The sequence below is a fragment of the Sceloporus occidentalis genome, unplaced genomic scaffold (assembly GCF_023333645.1).
Source record: "Sceloporus occidentalis isolate IW3139 unplaced genomic scaffold, rSceOcc1.0.p SCAF_228, whole genome shotgun sequence".
Taxonomy (NCBI): Eukaryota; Metazoa; Chordata; class Lepidosauria; order Squamata; family Phrynosomatidae; genus Sceloporus; species Sceloporus occidentalis.
Genome location: NW_028317208.1, coordinates 622,940 through 644,881, shown reverse-complemented (window position 1 = coordinate 644,881; position 21,942 = coordinate 622,940). Strand labels below are relative to the sequence as shown.

The window sequence follows — 21,942 nt, the reverse complement described above, 5'->3', positions numbered from 1 at the left end:
ATGCGGAAGCTACAGGCTGATGTGGCCTTGCCTAACGCTCTACCTCTATGAAAACACACATGTTGCTTATTGCAAAAATAAGACTTTTGGAGTTAACAAAACTGTCCCTACATGCTTGAAACTGCTTGCTTGAACAAATAAGGGCAAACCCTTTTAAGATATAGCGCAAAAGAGAATTTCTTTTATTATTATTATTTTTTTAGAGATTGCTATGTAACCTGCATGTTATCTTAAATATATTTCTTTCTGTTTTACCGCAGTTCACTCATCGTCTGTTGCATTTTATGATGGAAAGAGTCAGATTTTTATGGTGATGAACATAAATTAGTATGTAAACAGTCCTGGGCAAAGTTGACATATAATCATGAAATTAAAGGCCCCAAGAAACCCTTGTTGGAGGCACTGTTTAAACTTAAAAATGCCTTGGAACTGCAAGCTATCCATCTTCTTTCGGGTTTTCAGTCATCTGAGAAGTAGTTACGGCTCTGTTTCTTTAAAGAAGTCCAATAGTCAGAGATAACTACCAAACCAAACCTCTATGTCCATGGCTATATAAGGTATCACTTTCCTCAAGAAAGAAAGTGAAACTGAAAGGGAAAAAGAAAACAAAACAGAAAACATTAGCTATAGAAGACTTTTTCAGGCTCTCCTAATGATGTGCCATAATGTTCATTAGATATGGATGATTTTTATATTTTCCCCACAGATAATACATTTAAATATCCCTATTTGTGTATTTACCTACCATATTTTACAGTGCAGCATCTCATCTAGAACTCAAAAACCTACACGTTTGCTTAAACTAATGAAAGCCGTTTCCAGTTCCCAGTATTCCATTACTTTCATTTACCTCTGTTTAAAGATGACCCGCATACACTGGACAAGGCTGGCTATGTCTGTACTGCATGATAACCACTGTAGACTGATGCCACCAGTACAGCATGGCCACTGCAAGAATGTGCCACAGTTGGTGACTTGAACCCAGGTAGTTTAGTTGCCCTGTTAAGAGAACCAAACAAAGTTTACTTACATATTTAAATAAACTCCAAAAAAAATGTTTAAGAAGTTCCAGAACAGCCCCGGAGGGAAAGAAATTGGACAGAGGGGCCACATGAATTTAGTGCGGACAAGGTACCCATGGTCAGGCCTGTTGAAGGGGTTAAGGCATGACTAAGGAAAATTTTGGCACTGAAAGTGTTAAGTTAGTGGCACGTGCAGGGGCAGAAGGGAGGGGGTAATTACCCTCCCTTAGGGGTATATAAGGAAGGGTCGTGGCCTATAGGGGCAACCATTTTAAAGAAAATTTTCCCGCCCGTCCCTCCCCTGATTTTGGCAATTTTGCCGGGTACTCTGGTTTTAAGCTGGTACGGTGCAGGAGTTAACCATCTAGGTATGGTTACTTGTGGTGCACAGAGGTGTAAGTGCAGGACACTCCAGGGGCATGCGCCTCTGTGAATCGTAAGGTCATGTGACTGCCGCGCTAGGGGACGCCGGCAGTTTCAGCAGGGATACAGGTGGACCCGCCCATACCAGCAGGTTACTTATTTGGCTATTAAGTTGGTTATTAAAATGTTTACAATTGGTTATGTTATTTATATATATTGTGTCAAATTGGTTATGGTAATAATATTTGACACTTTGTAACATGTTAATAAAGGTTGAGTGTCGCGGTGCTGAAGTTATTTCAAGTCCGCACCGCGGACAAATAATTCCATATCTGACATTTAATAAAGCTTGTAAAATAAAGAAGTGTCTCTTGTTTTATTTTGTAAAGAGGTACCGAAACTGGACGCTACTACATTCATGAGTCTGGCAGAATATACAAGCTTCTTAGATCATGGCAAATTAATATATTTATCAATTATTGCAATATAACATATTGCAATATATTTATCAATTATTGCAATATGTTATATTTAAAGTTCTAAAAAGCTTTCAGATGAAATTAGATTTCATCAATTGTGAGCAAACTAACAAAATGAAAGAAGTAACTAAAACGGGACAAAAAAAAAACATATAACGTATTGGCTCGATTATAAAAGTTAGGTGCTTTTTTAAAGAAAAATTTAAATTTTTAGAAAAATACACATTCGTGGAATAGTAAAACAGTATTCTAACCAACACACTGTATTTTAACATTTTTGGTATCTATTATGAAGTTAGTCAACATATGTCACATACAAACAGAAAACCAATAGCCATTTTAATGCACCTTACTTATAGATTTGCCCCTCTGCCCCAGATATGCCCCTCTGCCCCCAGATATGTCACTCTGCTCCCCCAGATATGCTGCCAGTTGCCCCCCCGAGATATGCTGTCACTCTGCCCCCCCCCCGAGATATGCCCCCCAAGACTTACCAATGCAGTCTCCCTGGTGTCTAGCGGGGCCGGTGGGGGACATCTGCGTGATACGCGTGGACAACTTCCGGTCTTTAACAATCTTCCCTGTCGGCACCCCCCCCCCGTGGGAAGTCCCGGCAAGGGATATTGTTAAAGCACATCGAGCAGACGTGCCGGCAGCGGAGGTTGTTTATGCTCGCATTGCCGCAGCCGGTGAACGTCTGTGCGATGCGCTTAGACAATCTCCCGTGCCGGCACTCCTCCCGTGGGAAGTGCTGGCAGGGGAGGCTGTATCAGCGTATTGTCAGATATTTTATGCTAGAAAACATGTATTCTATATATTCTGTATTTTACATGAGCACAAAATGGAGTCAGAGCCATTTTATTTTATTTAATCATATAACGGTTATTTCTGTGTGTCTTTGTTCCCTCAATAATTGAGAACAAAGAAGTATTCAGTATATATGATCCAATTAATGTTATCTTCCATGAGAAAGTTAAGGAGTAGACACTGCATATCCTTAGGAATGTAAATTGGAATGGGGGATACGTCGTAAGACCACCAAAACCTAATTTACTACCTAGGAGGCAACGTCTGGAGATATGAGTGACTACAAAGACCTGATTTACTATATAGGAGGTAACATCTAAAGATAAGGTGACCAAGGATAAATTCCTAACACATATGTAATGGTCTTAAGTTATTTCTTAGACCAGAGCGTCTCTCGGAGGTAAATTAAGAAATTACAACGATGTAAATACGAGTAAAAGTCCTAATTATAATGGGTAAAACCCACCATTATGATTGGAGAATTCCAATCAAGAGGTGGAGGCTATGATAATAAGCCCTGTCTTTAAAAGCTTATGTTTTGAATAATTAAGGGTCGGACCTTAAAAAAAGAAACGGACCTGAAACAGACAGACCCTGACGGACTCATTTAAATTTACCCCAGAGAATTGGAATCTTAAGATCCTGGCACCATAATTTTACTCTTAGAATTACTTTGAGTCCCAATCTATATAACTTTTAGTAAGTTATATTTCTTTCCACTTAATTTCTTGCCACTGAACCTGGATTAACTTCTACAAGGACCAGTTGGACAACAGCAACAAGTGGTGGTAAATATAATTGTTTTATTATTCTCACTAGAGGTGGAGTTTGTCTTCTTCGTATAGAATTCCCTGTTTCTGGGAAATAGTATATTGCATTATTGTATATGACGGCTTGTGAGACTGCAGCTTATAACCCGTGATAATAACAATAATGAAAAGGTACTTTTACCTGTAGATGAAGTTTGACATTATTTGCATCTATTAGGAATGTCACTGAATACTCTTGGACATTATTAAATTATTTTAAATTGTCATATTAGTTAAACTAATATAATAGAGTTAGTGATCTTTTTATTACCGCCCTGATTATCATTTTTGGTTGCTGAGTGGGATGGAAATTAATGCTGTGTTAGACTCATAAAGTACTAATTCATATTGATAACTTTCGATAATATACCGTATTTGGATATACTGCAATTTGACATGTTTTAAGAACTTTGTGTTTATATTATGCACTGTTTGACTCATATATAGATTTTATGAATTGTATTCACAATAAATAAATATTTTTGATTGATTATTATTGTGATATATATCTGATTTGAATTATAATTTTCGGCGATCTGAAAGGATTTAGGATCGGAGATAAAATATAGGGTATCTCCTTAAATTAACATTGTGGATGTGGTTCTACAATCTTTGGTAGCGTCGTTATTTTGCGTGTGTGATAAAATATTGGTTTTGCCTATTTTGTCTCATTAATATCCCTAACATACTTGGAGGCACTGCTGAGATATTTCACGTAAAGAATAATTCAAATTATTGGTATACGGTAGTTGTTGTGAGTTTCGGTTGTTTCACATAGTATATTTCTGGTACTGTGTATTGCATACTGATCAGTGCATAAAACATGTCTGTATCTAGCAAATCGAGTGCTGCTTCTGATGAAGATGTTTCGATGTATAAAGCACAAATGCTGGTACATGTTAATAACATTAAACAGGATATTATGAGAGGTTATCATAAAAATATGAAAATCAAAGGGACTTATGGAGAGTGGCTCCAATCCCTTAAGGATAATGTACAATTGACCCTAACAAATGAATGGTCTGAAGGATCACCTTTGGTTGGACATCTGAATGCTATTATTCAAACATCAGATTTGAAGGAGCGAGAAGGGTTAATCTTATCATCCTGGCCCTATTTTTTTGTATTGGCTTCTCGGTTGTTGCGAGATCGTGAAACTAGAGATAAAGAAGTGTCTAGTCTCCAAAAAGAATTGTAAGATTCTAAAACAGCCCTGGATCAGTTAAATGATACTCAGGCAGAGTACAAACAGTTGAGACTAAAGTTTGATGATTTAAATGATAAGCATTTGGCACTTCATGGCCAATACCTTGATGCTAAGAGCAGGGTAACTGATTGTCAGTATGATCTTGTTAATTGTCATGGGGAGATACGAGAACTCCAAGCCAAATTGTCTAACCAGGATAGTGTGCAAATGCCTAAGCTATCTTTGTATGGTGAAGGTGATGAAGGGGTTAAAACCCACACCACCGTAACAGAGTCTGCTGTTCTGAGTATAAGTAAGCAATTACAAACTCTACAAGAACAGGTTAATCAGATGGCTTCTGTCCAATCACAGTGGAATCATAAGGTTAAATGTTCTGATACACGTGATTCCTCTGACTCTGATAAAAATCAGAGTAGTGATGAAAGTGATAGTGAATCTTCCGTTTATTCAGAAGGTCATGTTTCAGGTGAACCCTCTGTGATGTTACAAGGTGCCAATACGGCCAGAACACACAGATCAGACGGGCGCTCCCGTAACTTTAAAGGAGTGAAAAAGGGTACTAAGAAATTACCCGTACCTGTCTATGATGCCCCTAAGGTAATTAAATTCCTTAAGGAGACTGTTGCTGAATTTTCTAAAAAGGGCACAGCTAATATTGCTGACCATTTAGAATCATTTGAAAGGGCAATGCAGTTTTTGGGAATGGATGATGATATCCATAAGAAGCACTATGTGTCGTGGACTTTTTCAAGTCATCACAGACATTACTTTGAAGGTTTACAAAGCATGCGAACTCTATCTTGGTCTAAAATGAAATATGAGATTAAGATTGAGTTTGGACAGTATAAAACTGTCTCCGCCGCTAAAAAGGCTGTGTATAATCTGAAATGTAGACCTCACCAAAGTCCTAGAGAGTTTTTAACTGTTCTAAAGAACGCTTATTCTCTTACAGAACGTAAGCCCAGATATGATTCTCGAGAATTCCGAGATCTTTTCTTCTATGCAATGCCTTCTCCAATTCGGACAAATCTTGCTAGAGATTATGATAGCGATTGTTCATTAGACTGGCTTGTTAATGAATGCATGACGCTGTATACAGTATTGCATGCCAATGATGACTTGCCTGATAAAAAGAGTCAGAAATTTCATGGACAAGAGGTGGCAGAAACCCAAGCCCATATGGGATTAGAATCACAGAAAAAGAGAAGCTATGCTGAGGTGGTTAAATTCCCAAAACCTCAGAAACAGGAATCGGCTACAGCCTCACCTGTTGTCAGGCCTAAAACTCTTAATGTGGAATCCCAGGATAACAAAGGAAAAAGTCCTACTGCCAAAAAGAATCCACAGTGGAGGAAGGGTAATTCCCAGTGGAATAAAAACCCTCAGGCAAGGAGGAAATTTTACAGGACTAATCGGGACAGATCCAGCCAATCTGAGTCTGATAACTCCCAACAGCCTCAGCCAAATAACTCCAAACCTAATAGGCAGTACAGGAATGGGAAAAACAATTTTCGTCATCATGTCAATCAAATGAGTGACCAAATGAAATTGTTAACGGAGCAGATGACTAAATTAAGTCAAACTATGGCTACAGCGACCACCAATCCTTTTTTAGGGGTAGGTCCTGCTACAATGCCAGCTCCCCCGCAATAGATCATAATGAAGTTAAAGCCGATGTGGCAATGCAGGGATGGTTATCAGATGATATAATTCCTAACCCTGTTTTACTTCCAGATCCTCATCATCTATCGGATGATTGTGTTATTGATGGTAAAACCTATGTGGTCCCTCCATTTTTGGCTAGGGGGGACGTGTCTGTAACTTTGTCTTCTATATTGCAGCAAGACCAAATGAATCCGCAAGCTAACTTGTCTTTAAAAGCACCTAGTTCGCAGGAACCAGCTCCGAAGGAGTTAACCGATGAGATGCCAACTGCTAGGAAGAGCTTGAATGCTCAAGACATTCCTGAGAAGGAAGAACTAGTGGGTAAGAGTGTGCATACATCAGTACAGGTTGGAACTACTGCCGTGACAGGTAACGTATGGAAGACAAGTGATATGCTGACACATTCTAAGTTTTTATGTGAACTAGAAGAATATGAAGGAAGATATTATGTTTCGGTAAATGTACAGGATTCATTGCCACAACCCTTCATGGGGTTAATTGACACTGGGTCACAAGCGACTATATTGTCAAATGTGTACTTTCAGAAGGTAATGGACTTAGCAGCAGAAAAGCCGAAGCTAAGAGATTTTCCAAATACTCTACTGAGTGTTGGAGGTAATTCCCTTCATGTCGTAGGTTCTACCTGGTTAAAGTTTACCATAGGTAATAAGACCTTGAGACACCCGGTAATAGTGGTAAATCTCCCCTATGACCGATTGATTTTGGGTATAGATCTACTCAGAAGACTTAATGTAATCATAGATTGTGTGAATGGGATTGTATGGTCACAAACCAAAGTACCCATTCCATATGATAAGTCTCATCAGCAATCCAGGCGTAATTGCCATGTGATTGAGGAAAGGCCGGACTCTATTGAAATTCATTTTAGGAATAGTCAGTCATCTGATGTTACTGTTTTGCAGGTTAATGATTTTATTTCCCCTGCAGATAATCATTCCATAAAAGTTCAACCGGAGAGGATCCGAAATGTATCTCTGGAAGGCGATGTTTTAACCATTTCTCTTCACAGGAATTATGTGGAATCTGTGGAATCAGCAGGTCATGTTCAATTCCTTGACAAAATTGAAAGGGTTAATAACAATTTATTTTTTCCTGTTCAAGTGAATGATCTAGGGAGAAGTAAGAATGCCAAGCTAAACTTGGAGATCGAAAACAGCTATATCAGCAAAAGTCTGTTAAAACAGATCGCTAATCCTAAAATGATCCGGTATCTTTCTCCCCAAGACAGGTGGATCCATAATCTGGACGGCGAATCGGATAGCCATAATATTAGTGCAAAATGTTTGTTATCCATTTCTATCGGAGTTAGAAGACAACATCGGTGTGAAATCAGAAGATCCAAATCAACAATGTGGTATCGTATACAACTTGAAATGTGTGTTATGTTATGCGATCATGCATATTCATATCATTAATTTCCATACCATCCAGCAACTATATTAATATTGATAGGTAGCTTGGATAGCTATGTCTTAATGTCAAGTGATATTACAAGTGCGTATACTCATACTATTCTTCTTTTTGAATATTCAGACAAGGAATCAAGTTCTGAAAGATGTCCAAGAAGGATGTGGCGATCGTCTGGATCGTATTACTCCTGTGTCACGAGATGCGGATGGAACCGATCGCAGAGCCTGGACCATCCTCCGGCATCATGATCCAAGAAGCTCCTGGATTCATCCTTACAGAAAAGAGGATCCTAACACAACGTGTGTTTGTCAGCTTAGACCCGAAGATCTCCATCGAAAAACAGTACAACGTTTCATCGATGCAGCTCCCTGAATTAAAAGCCTGGTACCAGATGCATCTTGAAAGAGCACAAAGACGCGTTCAAGAAATTTTGGAACAAGCCAGGAAACCGTTTGTATCGAGCTCCATTACAATGAATCATCGAGCTAAAAGATTCCTTGTTGCCTTAATTGTCGCCTTGGTATGTACAGCCATAGGTGCAGTCGTTGCAACCGGTATGTCTGCCGCAAACTCTGTTTCTGTTCAAACTTTGGAGAACGAAATTCGAGGTTTAAAAGGAGAAATCAATGCTATTCATCGGGAAATGGAACGACAACGAGAGTACTTAGTCGATTTAATGGTTATGGTGAATGACACCATTGTAACCACAAATATGCATTCTAAGTTAATCTCTCACTCCATTAATCTGCACCAAAATCATGAACAATTCAAACGTGAACTTTTGTTTATGCACGACCCGATAATATTCCACACAAATTCATTTTTGGATGAAGTGCAATCTGGAATGACTGAGTTAACCAGAGGACATATTCCTTTATATTTTGTTTCAGATGATATTGTTCGTAAAATGATTACGAAAGTCGATGGCAATACAGTGGAACCCATGCAACTAAATCTGGCCTATGAAATGGGAAGTGCTCTTCCTCTTTACATTGATCCAGAGAAAATGGAAATATGTTTCTTATTATCAATCCCGTATGTTACCCCACGAAATATTTTTCAGTTGAAAACCATACATAATGTTGGAACATGGAAGGATGAGATCCATGTCAGAATCCAAACCCCTGCTGTGTTGGCTTTTCAACCATGGGTACCAGATTGGTATTCAATACCTATTTTGACAGAATGTGTCAAATTTAAGGACAATAATTTTCAGTGTGACGGGAATCCTTTTATATACGATTCTACCAATGCCTTATGTGGAATTGAATATATTAAGCATGGTTCTGAAAAATGTCAAGTAACTATGACAAAAACTGGTGATAATGCTCCAGTACATGCTATCTTGGTAAAGGATAGATGGTTGGTCAGTACTCTGTACAAAAATATGAGTATATTTCGGAGAGATCAGGTGACTAATAAGGTGATAGCTTTGCCATCTCCCGTGTCATTGATCAAGGTACCCCAGGACTCGCGGATTACCATAGGCGAGGTTACTTTGTACCCTGTTGGTACCGATGTTTGGGAAGGGGAAGTTCAAATGGTTGATGCGTTTCAAAATCTTGATATTCCCATTAATCCTGATCTCCAATATCTACTTGACCATAAGCCTAACCATACGATACAGATGTCTATCAGGAAGAATAATATTTCTGTTGATGCATATAAGTACACAGAACAAGATACCAATATCATACACAATGTGGATTGGTCATATCATAGCGATATAATTTTTGGTTTGATGATGATAACAGTTCTTATATGGCTAATTATTCTTACTATAAAGTTTTCATTAATGACTTCTCTTACAGGAGCAAAAGTGTTCCAATCTGTGCATTATTCCCCTGCACGTCCCATGTCGGACGATATGGTTTGAAGTCGTTAATACATATCTGACGCTTGTTTAGATCATTCTAGAGCAAACTGGATTTTGCTTTGTCATAATCTAAAGGGGGGATTATGTCAGATATTTTATGCTAGAAAACATGTATTCTATATATTCTGTATTTTACATGAGCACAAAATGGAGTCAGAGCCATTTTATTTTATTTAATCATATAACGGTTATTTCTGTGTGTCTTTGTTCCCTCAATAATTGAGAACAAAGAAGTATTCAGTATATATGATCCAATTAATGTTATCTTCCATGAGAAAGTTAAGGAGTAGACACTGCATATCCTTAGGAATGTAAATTGGAATGGGGGATACGTCGTAAGACCACCAAAACCTAATTTACTACCTAGGAGGCAACGTCTGGAGATATGAGTGACTACAAAGACCTGATTTACTATATAGGAGGTAACATCTAAAGATAAGGTGACCAAGGATAAATTCCTAACACATATGTAACGGTCTTAAGTTATTTCTTAGACCAGAGCGTCTCTCGGAGGTAAATTAAGAAATTACAACGATGTAAATACGAGTAAAAGTCCTAATTATAATGGGTAAAACCCACCATTATGATTGGAGAATTCCAATCAAGAGGTGGAGGCTATGATAATAAGCCCTGTCTTTAAAAGCTTATGTTTTGAATAATTAAGGGTCGGACCTTAAAAAAAGAAACGGACCTGAAACAGACAGACCCTGACGGACTCATTTAAATTTACCCCAGAGAATTGGAATCTTAAGATCCTGGCACCATAATTTTACTCTTAGAATTACTTTGAGTCCCAATCTATATAACTTTTAGTAAGTTATATTTCTTTCCACTTAATTTCTTGCCACTGAACCTGGATTAACTTCTACAAGGACCAGTTGGACAACAGCAACAAGTGGTGGTAAATATAATTGTTTTATTATTCTCACTAGAGGTGAATTTTGTCTTCTTCGTATAGAATTCCCTGTTTCTGGGAAATAGTATATTGCATTATTGTATATGACGGCTTGTGAGACTGCAGCTTATAACCCGTGATAATAACAATAATGAAAAGGTACTTTTACCTGTAGATGAAGTTTGACATTATTTGCATCTATTAGGAATGTCACTGAATACTCTTGGACATTATTAAATTATTTTAAATTGTCATATTAGTTAAACTAATATAATAGAGTTAGTGATCTTTTTATTACCGCCCTGATTATCATTTTTGGTTGCTGAGTGGGATGGAAATTAATGCTGTGTTAGACTCATAAAGTACTAATTCATATTGATAACTTTCGATAATATACCGTATTTGGATATACTGCAATTTGACATGTTTTAAGAACTTTGTGTTTATATTATGCACTGTTTGACTCATATATAGATTTTATGAATTGTATTCACAATAAATAAATATTTTTGATTGATTATTATTGTGATATATATCTGATTTGAATTATAATTTTCGGCGATCTGAAAGGATTTAGGATCGGAGATAAAATATAGGGTATCTCCTTAAATTAACATTGTGGATGTGGTTCTACAATCTTTGGTAGCGTCGTTATTTTGCGTGTGTGATAAAATATTGGTTTTGCCTATTTTGTCTCATTAATATCCCTAACAGTATCGGAGAGTAGGATGCAGATCCCCTGCAGCGCTGCGGGGGATCTGTATCCTAACCCTGCTTCCTTGGCGGCGGCCAGAACTGCATGTCCCGGGCGTCGGGCGATAGGAATTGCGCATTCCTGCGCCAAACCCCTAATATAGTCCGCACCCCCACTTTAAAGACTTAAAGTGGGTGGAAAAAAGTGCGGCCTATATTCGGGCAAATACGGTACATCTAGTGAACAGGCAATTGTAGCAGTATTTTCCCTTTAAATTTTTGTATGGCCCATTTTGCAAATGCATGGGAGATTCTGCAGAATACTCCATTATGTATTCTTCTGACCCCAGCTACATGATCTGCAGATGTGTTCAGCCGAATGTATCTTGCATAGGATATACTCGCCTCCAGTCAGTTCCAGTGTTGGCTCAGAGAAAGAAAAATGCAGAAAATGTTGCTATTGATTTCAAAGGGATCACTATCGTGCTACTGACTGGCAGCTTCAAGCAGCCAATCAGTGGCAATAGTTTTTTGGGCCATGGAGGAGGACTGCAGACACATCTGCATCAGGCAATTGTTTTATTTTTTGTTTTGGAAAAATGCATATTAACCCCTTCGAGACCAGGACGTACCTGGTACACCAGGGTTACATGGTATCTGCAGACCGTCACGGTACATCACCCCAGAAAAATGCCACCACGTCGCCACAATCGTGGTGATTGTGGGGGCACGGCTGCTGTCTGCCCAGGTGTCTGGGCAGACCAGCACAGCCACCCCCTTGGGAAATATATAGTTTTAGGGGGTTAAAATGAAATACGGGACCTCAACAAACTGATCTGTCAAAATTCCATGTTTGAAAACTGAAATTTGCATGTTCCGATTTTGAACCCGCAGTGCCAAAGAGACATAGCCTACCCATGTAAATGGGGTATTCCTGTACTCGGGGGTGTTTCTAAATACAAATCACAAGTTTATGTACCCAGGAAAAAAAACACTGAAATACTGTGTTTGGATAGACTTGCATTAAAAGTGTTAAAATGCCCCTAGTAAATACTTTGGGATGTCATCTTTCAAAAAAGATATACTTTTGTTTAGCAGTGTTTCTTTTTCTGGTGCGCTATTGGGGCACAACTCTCAGCATACCATACCACATTTAAAAAAAATCTTGTTTAGAAACAGCGATGCGCGTCATTCATATTTAACCCTGTAAGTGCCAAAATAAATGAAAATACCAGGACAAATACCTAAATACACTATTGGAGGTTTTTTCCCATTTTGCACTGGTTATACATAGTAAATGATGGTTTATATATAAAAAATTTATTTTCGGTGCCGGATTAAGAGCATAATGGGCCTGGTGCTGAGGATTTTGTTGGGCCTTTTTATGGAAATAAATAAAATAGGCAGGACTCCTCGGCTCCTCCAGGGCAGCTGTCCCTTTTGCCCTGCGTTAAAGACGGCAATGGCGGCAAGGCCGGACTGGGAATAAAAAGCAGCCCTGGACACCAGCCCCATGTATTGTATCGCGTGGTTGAGCTCATGTGCCCACACGCCGCACTACCTAAGCCACAGTATTTACCATCTGTCACGGAGCTGGCTAGTCCGACCGACTGCCTCCGCTGTCTTGTGCTCCCTTAGCCTGGGACAACACACTTTCCCCGGTTCCCCAGTCACTAGCCGAGACTCAGTGTAGGGTAAAACCAAACGAAGACTGATTTATTTTGGACACACAGGACTGGATATATCCAGCAAAACACACATTAACATAAAACAAGATATTGGGACACAAACCGCCCCCTTAATCTGCCTCTCAGAGACAACAGGTGCAGTAACGGGATTAACAATACAATAGGTGTGTGGGGGGGGGAGACTGATTTATACAACATTAAACATCAAAGAATGGTGGTCACTCCCTGGTGGCAGATCCTGGCTGTCTGCTGGAGATAATCCCCTCAGCCAGTGATGAGATGATACTGCTGGGGGTAGCCACAGAAGTCTCTACAAACCCAGGGCCCATAGTCAATAGGGAGGAGGCTGGCAGTCAGGCTTCTCCAGTGGCCCCAGTAAAGGAGGCTTCCGTCACACCATCCAAATAGCTATAAATCATTCTTTTTAAAAGTATGTTAAATTGTTCCTTTACGATAACAGAATACCACATTATTATTAAAATCCCAGTGTTAAAAGCTCAAATAAGTACCTGGAAATGGACAGAATCTTAACTCCTTCAGCATCCATGTGTGCTGGATAAAGATGACATCAGAGTTCGGCAGATGTACGAGATAGAATTTAATGTGATGGGATTGGGAGTACATCCACACACTAAAAAAGGTCATAATACACCTGAAGCCACAATTTAGTGCCAGTAATCCTTTTAAATAAAATATGCAGATTGAAACAGGGTAAATAACAAAGAACCTTTACTTTTCCTCTAACTGATTTCTGGGCCTAGAAAGTTTTGTCCTCTGAAGTGACTACAAATTCAGGAGCCAGGAAACAGATTACCAAACACACCAGGACAGGCTCTGCCACACCGACACCCAAACACACACCAGGACAGGCTCTACCACACCGACACCCAAACACACACATCAGGACAGGCTCTACCACACCAACACACACACACCAGGACAGGCTCTGCCACACCGACAGCCAAACACACACACCAGGACAGGCTCTGCCACATAGATGCCCAAACACACACACCAGGACAGGCTATGCCACACAGATGCCCAAATACACACACCAGGACAGGCTCTGTCACACCGACATCCAGACACACACACACACCAGGACAGGCTCTACCACACTGACACCCAAACACAAACCGGGACAGGCTCTGCCACACTGAAGCATAAAAATATATATTTTCTACGCTGATTTGTCATTAACTGCTCCTTTTGTATTTTTGCCCCTTGTGTATTGATGCCCCAGACAGGCCCCCTTTACTATTGATTAATGTGTCCCCCCCCACAACCTTGTGTTTTGCCCCCTTTGTGCATTGATTTATGTGATGCCCCAGCCACCCCCCTCCCTTGTGTATTGATGCCCCAACCCCTTTTGTATTGGTTAAGGTGATGCCCCCACTGCCATGTGTATTACCCCCAGCCAGGGGCGTACCCACAGTATGTGACACCTGGGGCAGATCCTGTATGTGGCTCCCCCACACACACTTTAAAACTGCATAGCTTCTATCATTATGCAAACATTGACAGGGGTACAGCATAACTGTTATCATTATATACTGCGCAAGACATTGACGGGGGTACAACATAACCGCTATCGTTATATACTGAGGCAAACAGTGAGGGTGGTACTGCATAACTGTTATCATTATATACTGAGGCAAACATTGACGGTGGTACAGCATAACTGTTATCATTATATACTGAGGCACACACTGATGGTGGTAGAGCATAACACCTATCGCTATATACTGAGGCCAACATTGACGGTGGTACAGCATAACACCTATCACTATATACTGAGGCAAACATTGACGGGGGTACAGCATAACACTTATCACTATACATTGAGCCAGACATTGACAGTAATGCAGCATAACCCCTATCACTATATACTAAGCCAAACATTGATGTGGTGTAGGCCTATTACTTCAGTGTCTGACCGAAATGAAAATTCTGAACCGAAACCAAAAATTCAGCATTCTCTTGGCCCGAAACGGGAAAAAAAACCCCCAACCTTTAAAAACAAAAACAGAAAAAAAACACTTATTAAAAGTAACACACCAAAATTAGATAAAAAAATTGTTAACAGCAATCACAATATTTATTAATATTGTTATTGATTTTTTGTGTCCAATTTTGGAGTGTTACTTATGTTTAATAAAAGGGTGGTTACACACCAAAATTGGACAAAAAATCAATAAACACCCCCCACACTTTTAACCCCTTCGTGACAAAGGCTGATTCTATTTTTTGTACCCTTCGTGACAATGGCTGTTTTATCGTTTCTGCGGTGTTTGTTTAGCTGTAATTTTCTCTTAACCTATTTACTGAACCCACACAAGTTATATATTGTTTTTTTCAGGACAAGAAGGGCTTTCTTCAGACACCATAATTTTTTCCATATGATGTAATTTCCTATAATAAAAATAATAAAATATGACGAAAAATAAAAAAAAAAATTTTCTCACTTTTATTTGAAAAATCTTTTATTCATCATAAAAAACTGCTGAAAAACCCGCTAAATAGATTCTACTATTTGTCCCGACTTTAAAAATACCCAATGTTTTTATGTTTTTTTGCTTTCTTCTACACGTTATGGGGCAATAAGTACAAGTAGCGTTTTGCTAATTCAAAACCATTTTTCTCTGAATCTGGTAATTTTGTCTCCATGTGGTATTTGGGGCATCTTTGAAGCCAGCAAATTAAATTTACCCCACCAAACCATATATTTTTGAAAACTAGACACCCCAGGGTATTTTAGATGCTGATAGTTTAACCCTTTCCATGCACTAATCCTACCACCAACCCTTGTCAAAGTTTGTGATAGTAATTGTTTTTGGTGTTTTTTTCACACACTTTGTACTTCAGGTGTGAAATTACAGCTCCTGGTATATGTCACTGTCCCACAACACCCCGATATGTGTTCAGCAACATCTCCTGAGTACATTGATACCCCACATGCATGGGTTTGTCAGATTGTTTGGGGGCAAAATGGCCACATTTGGAACATGAGCAATTCAGTTTTTCAACTAGGAAGTTTTACATCTGGGTAAAGAAAAATGCTTGTACCCAACTATCAGTAGGGACAGGTTACAAGAAAGCCTGGCCTATCTCCAAGAAGGGATTTGATCTAGCACCTTAAGCGGTCCCTCATGCCACGGAATGGACACAGGGTTCACTTGACAGTGCAAATAAAAACCCTTAAAAAATGGTGGAGCAAATAAAAGCTAAAAAACAGTAAATGTAACAAAAAATGTAAAAAAAAAAAATACAAAAATGGAGCAGGAACAAAAAAAAAAATTAAAAATGGGAAACTGTGTGATACAACTTGAAGCAGTCACCGACACAGAGTGCAGGTTTTCCAGGGCAATCTGGACAGTAAAATGTGGTGTCCTTTCTTTGCCCCCTGCTGTAGCATACCCTGCATCTCTTTTGGGGATTCTGCTTCTTTGCTGTAGGGGGGATTTTAAAAATAAAATGGGTAGCCCCAATTCTGCTGGTTCCCATCACCACTTGGGGACCAGGTGCATCACGGTACAAGATACTTGAAATTACTTGGAGCTGAAACTGCAAAAAAGACAGTTTCAGCCCAGTGTCTGCTTTTTTGTGCAACAAAAAAGCGTTATAGGTTGCAATTTGCATTAGGTAAATTGCAACCTTCTTGTACCAGGCCTTTGTCTTCCTCATAATGAGGTAGGGCTGTAGGAGTTGATCTGACAGATCAACTCCACCCATGTTCTTATTATAGGCCCTGATGCACACTGGCTTTCTAGTAACCCCAGCCACGGACAGAAACCTCCACGGTTCTCTCATCGTGGATGGTGGTCAGCATGCACACCTCTTTTCTGTCCCTGAACTTCAATGCCAAAAGCTCCTCTTGACGTAGAGCTGAGGTCTCCCCCTTTCCTAGCCGGGTTCGTGCCAGGTGTTGTGGGAAACCCAAGCGGTTCTTTTTTATAGTACCGCAAGCTACTGTATTGAAACAATACAGCAGCTTGAACAAAGGGACGATGATTATCAAATCATGATCACTCTTATGAGTGATCTGACCACTAGGGGTGTTATTCACTGGATGTCCGTGACATCCAGCAACACCCCCCCCGATGATGACAGCAGGCTCCGCCCCCGGCTTGATGGGCGCCGCCATCTTGAAACACGCGTGTGTTTCGAAGACGCCGGTACCGGGAAGGTAAGTAATCATTTAGGAAGCGATCGCGAGTCGCTTCCTTTGCTAAACAGGTGTTGCAAAGATGCCTCGCTACTGAGGCATCTTAGCAACACTAGCTAAGCAAAGGAAGCGACTCGCGATCGCTTCCTAAACCCGTTTTTCGGCGGCGGGCGCCGCCATGTTTGAAAGACGTGCAGTCTTTCAAACATGCTTTTTTATTCGTCCCTAGGAGCGATCGTGGGGGGGGGGCAGAATGTTTTTTTTGGTGTTGCTCAATGCCTCGATGTCGAGGCATTAGAGCAACACCGTTTGAGTGAAAAAATCGATCACGGATCGATTTTTTCACCCGTTTTAACAAATGACGGTCCTGGCACGTCATTTGTCGTTAACAACATGTTTTTCCGTGACGTGCCCGGACCGGCAATTGTCATCAAGGGGTTAATATTGATTTTGTATTGCCAAAACCTAGCCAGCTCCCTCCCTTGAATATGGGTCCCCTATTTTTTTTTGTAATACTTACATTTTGGGTTTTTTTCTTTTTTCCTGCTCTCCTCTCCTTGTCACGGGGAACTCTTCTGTAAGCCCGCCTCCTCTAACATCACGTCTTCAAAGTGGCAGCAAGGTCACGAAGTTCAAAGCAGTCGTTGTGCGGCTGTAAGACTGCATCCGCCGGCCACCTAATGAATTTAAAGCGGCCGGTGGAGGCGGTGGAGCTGTATGATGGCTGCTTTGGACTTCGGGACCAGGAGGCAGCTTTGAATGTTGGTCTGCTGGCCCATATCGGCCACGCATAGGGCCAGTCAGTCCGGCCCTGACTGGGCCTATTTTCAGGTAGGGGCCTGGAGCTGCAGCTCCATCAGCCCCTACATTAATCCGGCCCTGATTATTTCAAAAGAAAGCCCTACTTGTGCGGAAAAAAACAATATATAATGTGTGGGGGTGCATTAAATAAGTTAGTGGGCAATCAGAGTTGAATACAGTCATAGCAAAAGCACAAAAAGGCTCTGCTCATTTAGTGCAAACATGGTAAAAAAAAAAAAAAAAAAAGTTCCTGAAGGGGTTAACCCCTTCCGTACCGATGACGTACCTGGTGCTTCCTGGTTAGGTGTCACCCACAGACCGGAACGTACCAGATACGTCATCGATGATGCGAGATCCAGCGTCGCTATGGACGTTGAGATCGCGAGGGGTGGCTGCTACTGACCGCTGGGTGTCCCCAGCGATCCGTAGCAGCCACTCCCCCTCATTTCCGTGCACGTGATCGCTTTGAAGCGAATCACAAGCAAGGAATTAAAATATTTAAATAAAACTGCGGTCTTCTAGGGAAGACGCAGTAAGAGAACGCCGGTTAAAGCACCCAAAGAATACTTTAGTATATATTGTTCTACAGTTTTAGTGTCAGGGACAGTATACTGTCTCTATAAGATGGCTGCTCTTATCATATACAAATAAGATGGGTTTGGAATGCACATACACTGCATATTTTTATTCAGGTAAACATCATTATATAGATTTATTTAGTTAATAAAAGATTTGGGAAATAGATGCAGTGGAATATACGCCTTTTTTCAAGTAATACCATTTGACCTGTAAAAATATATTGGTTGCTTATGAAGCATACAACTTTTCTGTAACTGAAAATCAGGACTAGTTAGCAGCAAATACATTACCAGGAAAATATCTTTCGGGAACCTTAGAAATGTAGAAGATAAAAGCGGCAGCTGCAATCAAGTACATAATAATTACACGTGGCGCAAACTCCTGCAATTATAAATAAAAACAAATACACATTAAGTGCCTGAAGCTTTGTGAGAAGTTCATGTTGTACAGTATAATATGAATATGATCTATTTTGCTGAGACTGGTATGTGTGTGGTACTGTGTTCTTGCGTGGATGAACATAAATTAATTTACACACTCAGTACACATGCAATGTAGAAGGTACACAAACACTCATACCTACAAGTACCTGGCTAACGGGGAAATCTGGCTCTTTCACAGTGCGCATTTGCTTTTCCATGGGTGCTCTTAGTTGGGGCAGGAGAACTGTCCATACGAGGGCTAATAACAGATCTAAAGTAAGGAATGTTATACAAAAATCTGGACAGATGGAAAACCTACACGTTATATCTGTATTACACACAAACCGTGCAGTTTGTTTCATTAACTTCTTTCAGCATAGACCATCCCTCAGATGGTTCCAAAAGACCCAAGAATAAATGTACTGTTTCATACAATGCAACATGTAAAGAGTAACTGAGTAGTACTGCTAAAAGCATTTTATTCAAACGCCACAGAATTAAGTAAGCTATTCTATCCTAAGGTGGAGTGAGAAAAACCAGAATATAAAAAAGGAAATCCCTTCTCATCTGTAAATTTGTTTGAGCAGGGTCATCCTCACTCTGTAAGTCAAATTTTTATGTTAGATACCAGTGGTATGCCATGTCTATCCATTGAAGAATACTACTGAATATGATGATGTTATACAAAACAATAAATAATAATAATAGTATTGTTATAAAGGAACCAAAGCAGAATGCATGTAAGCACCATGTATGCTACCAAAGGACATACTTGAAAAGGAATTTTACAATAAAAGTCATCCTAGGTTATACAAAAGAGATATATAATAGAAAGAGTGGGAGTCCACTGATTGAGTGCTTTTAACACATAAGGTAAACACACTCTCATGGTCAGCTCTCATGTATTCATGAGGTTTCTTCTCAGTGGACAGGATATGGATCTGATGCATTAGATACTCATCAGGTAAAACTAACTGATGCCTTTATTTACGCAAAATAAGGTAATTTAAGAAGGTCCTGACGCATCTTCCAAGAACTAGAAGTGATAGCTGGAATGACAAATGGAATGACAAATGCTCCTGTGGAAAATCTTGCATTTGTGCAGGGCAGTGCCTGCTGAAACATTTTGTACCGTTGCTTAGAAAGTGGGTAAGCTCTGACTGGATGCGCCCTTTTAAAGATTCCTTATCAAGAACTTTTACTTTAGATTATCTGCACCCATGTAGCTTCATTCTTTGAGGATAAAGTTACTTACTCCTTAATCAATTTTGATGTGGTTATTGGAGGCGATTCCCTTTGCAAAACAGGTACTGTTTACTTACTAAGCTAAATGGAGAGCCAGGACTATTCAGTATACTGTGAAGCAGCAATGCTCACCTGGCTTTGGAAAGAGAAAAGACAGACAACCACCAAGGTTTAGTAACATTCACACAGGGTACAGTAACAGGTACCTCCTGTTACAAATATGACATCCAAGAAGAACCGTTTTTATAATGTATGACCTTGGCAGGTCAATATCTGGTTACTGGTACCTTTTAGAATTATGTGTTACAAACACATAAGACAACAATCTAGAATGATTTGTATAGGACTTCACTGAATAATCTCAACTGACCCCCCACCAAACTTACTTTGGATGTGGAAGGTGTGTTTTGTGAACATGTGGGCCCCCAAAAAGATTATTTTTTTTTGTTTGAAGGTGTTGATGTTCTAGAGTAGGGAGTCCAGAAGGAATCAGAGGAGGATTCTAATTCTTGGCTAAAGATTTTTCTACCAGTAAAATGCACTGTTTTGGAGGGCAATGGAAATCAAGACTCAACCAGAGGGGAAGGACTCTAATTTGTACAGCATGGTAATGTATGCCCAACATTTGGACGAAGGTTCTTTCAGTCACCAAGGTTCCCACAGAAAATGGTAAGAAAATAGAATTCTTACCTAGGAATTCCCTTTCCTTGTCCATTTCCAGTTGGCACGAAGGTGAGAGATGTCTCCCCATATCCCCAGTTAGTTAAAAAGACTTACTCAGAACAAACATGTAAAAAACAACAAATGTGGGTAGGGAAAAGAATATGTGCCACCTGGATTTGGACAAGGAAAGGGAATTCCCATGTAAGAATTATATTTCCCTTGCCATTCCAGGTGGCACAAAGGAAAATAAGCAAGAAAGGGATGGGAGAACTGCTTGTTGAAGGACTTGGCATCGAGACGGTGTCCAGGTGGTCACTTTACAAATCATTTTTTTTTTTTTTTTGAACTTAAAATTTTTATTGTTTTAGATTTTTCTTTTCGTACGAAAATGCATGGAAAGCGACATGGTTACATCATAGTACTCGCGTCACAGGACAGATGTTACAGGCCGATAAAATCAAGCAGTTGGTACGAATACAAAAGTGCAAACGTTACATTAGTAACGAGCGAGGAGGCGGCGCGATTCCACACATTCGAAGGCAGTATAACCATGTAGAGAACATAAGACAGTAATCAGAAACAGAAAAAGAAAATGTCCCAATGGCGAGGTGCTGTGGTTGAGTGATATGCGGATAAGGCGCTCATAATAAATGAGCATGACAGACTCGGAGCGCAAGAGGCACAAGCGGCAAGCATATGTTAGCCACTGAATCATGAAACAGTTGCATCAATAACACTCAATAAAGAAATTATACAAAATAATGTGGACTGGACGCGACTCTCCATATCATACCCCAATATATTGCACGTTAAGAGCGCCAGCAAGGCTCCGACCTGTGTTGGAGCCATGGGGACCATATTTTATCATATAAAGGAAGCTGTAGCTCGTTAATAAAAGAAAAATTTTCTAAAACATGTACTTTCTCCAGTATTGTATGAATGTCTGACATGTGAGGTGTAGTAGGAGATTTCCAATGACGAGCTATGAGGGATTTCATGGCCAAAAAAATATGAATAATAAGTTTACGAGTTGGAGAATCCACATAGTCTGGAAACATATGTAAAATAGCTATCTCAGGTTCAAGGGGAAGGTACACACCCAAAGAGGAGGAGATGACCGTAAATACTTTTT

General features: G+C 39.9%; 1 protein-coding gene and 1 non-coding gene across 2 annotated transcripts in view; both read right to left on the bottom strand.

The window, feature by feature from the left end:
* Nucleotides 1-856: 856 nt before the first annotated feature.
* The window catches only part of LOC149276711 (progestin and adipoQ receptor family member 3-like), a 71,737-nt gene continuing 50,651 nt past the window's right edge, over nucleotides 857-21,942 (bottom strand). The window contains exons 6-7 of the mRNA XM_089503365.1: nucleotides 18,771-18,861; nucleotides 857-999 (exon numbers count right to left, since the gene is read on the bottom strand). Coding sequence (XP_089359491.1) covers nucleotides 857-999; nucleotides 18,771-18,861 — 234 coding nt within the window. The remainder of the gene's footprint in view (nucleotides 1,000-18,770; nucleotides 18,862-21,942) is intronic.
* Nucleotides 15,994-16,123, bottom strand: LOC149276712 (small nucleolar RNA SNORA35). Its single transcript, XR_016279327.1, has one exon. It is a non-coding gene; the product is annotated as a small nucleolar RNA SNORA35 (small nucleolar RNA).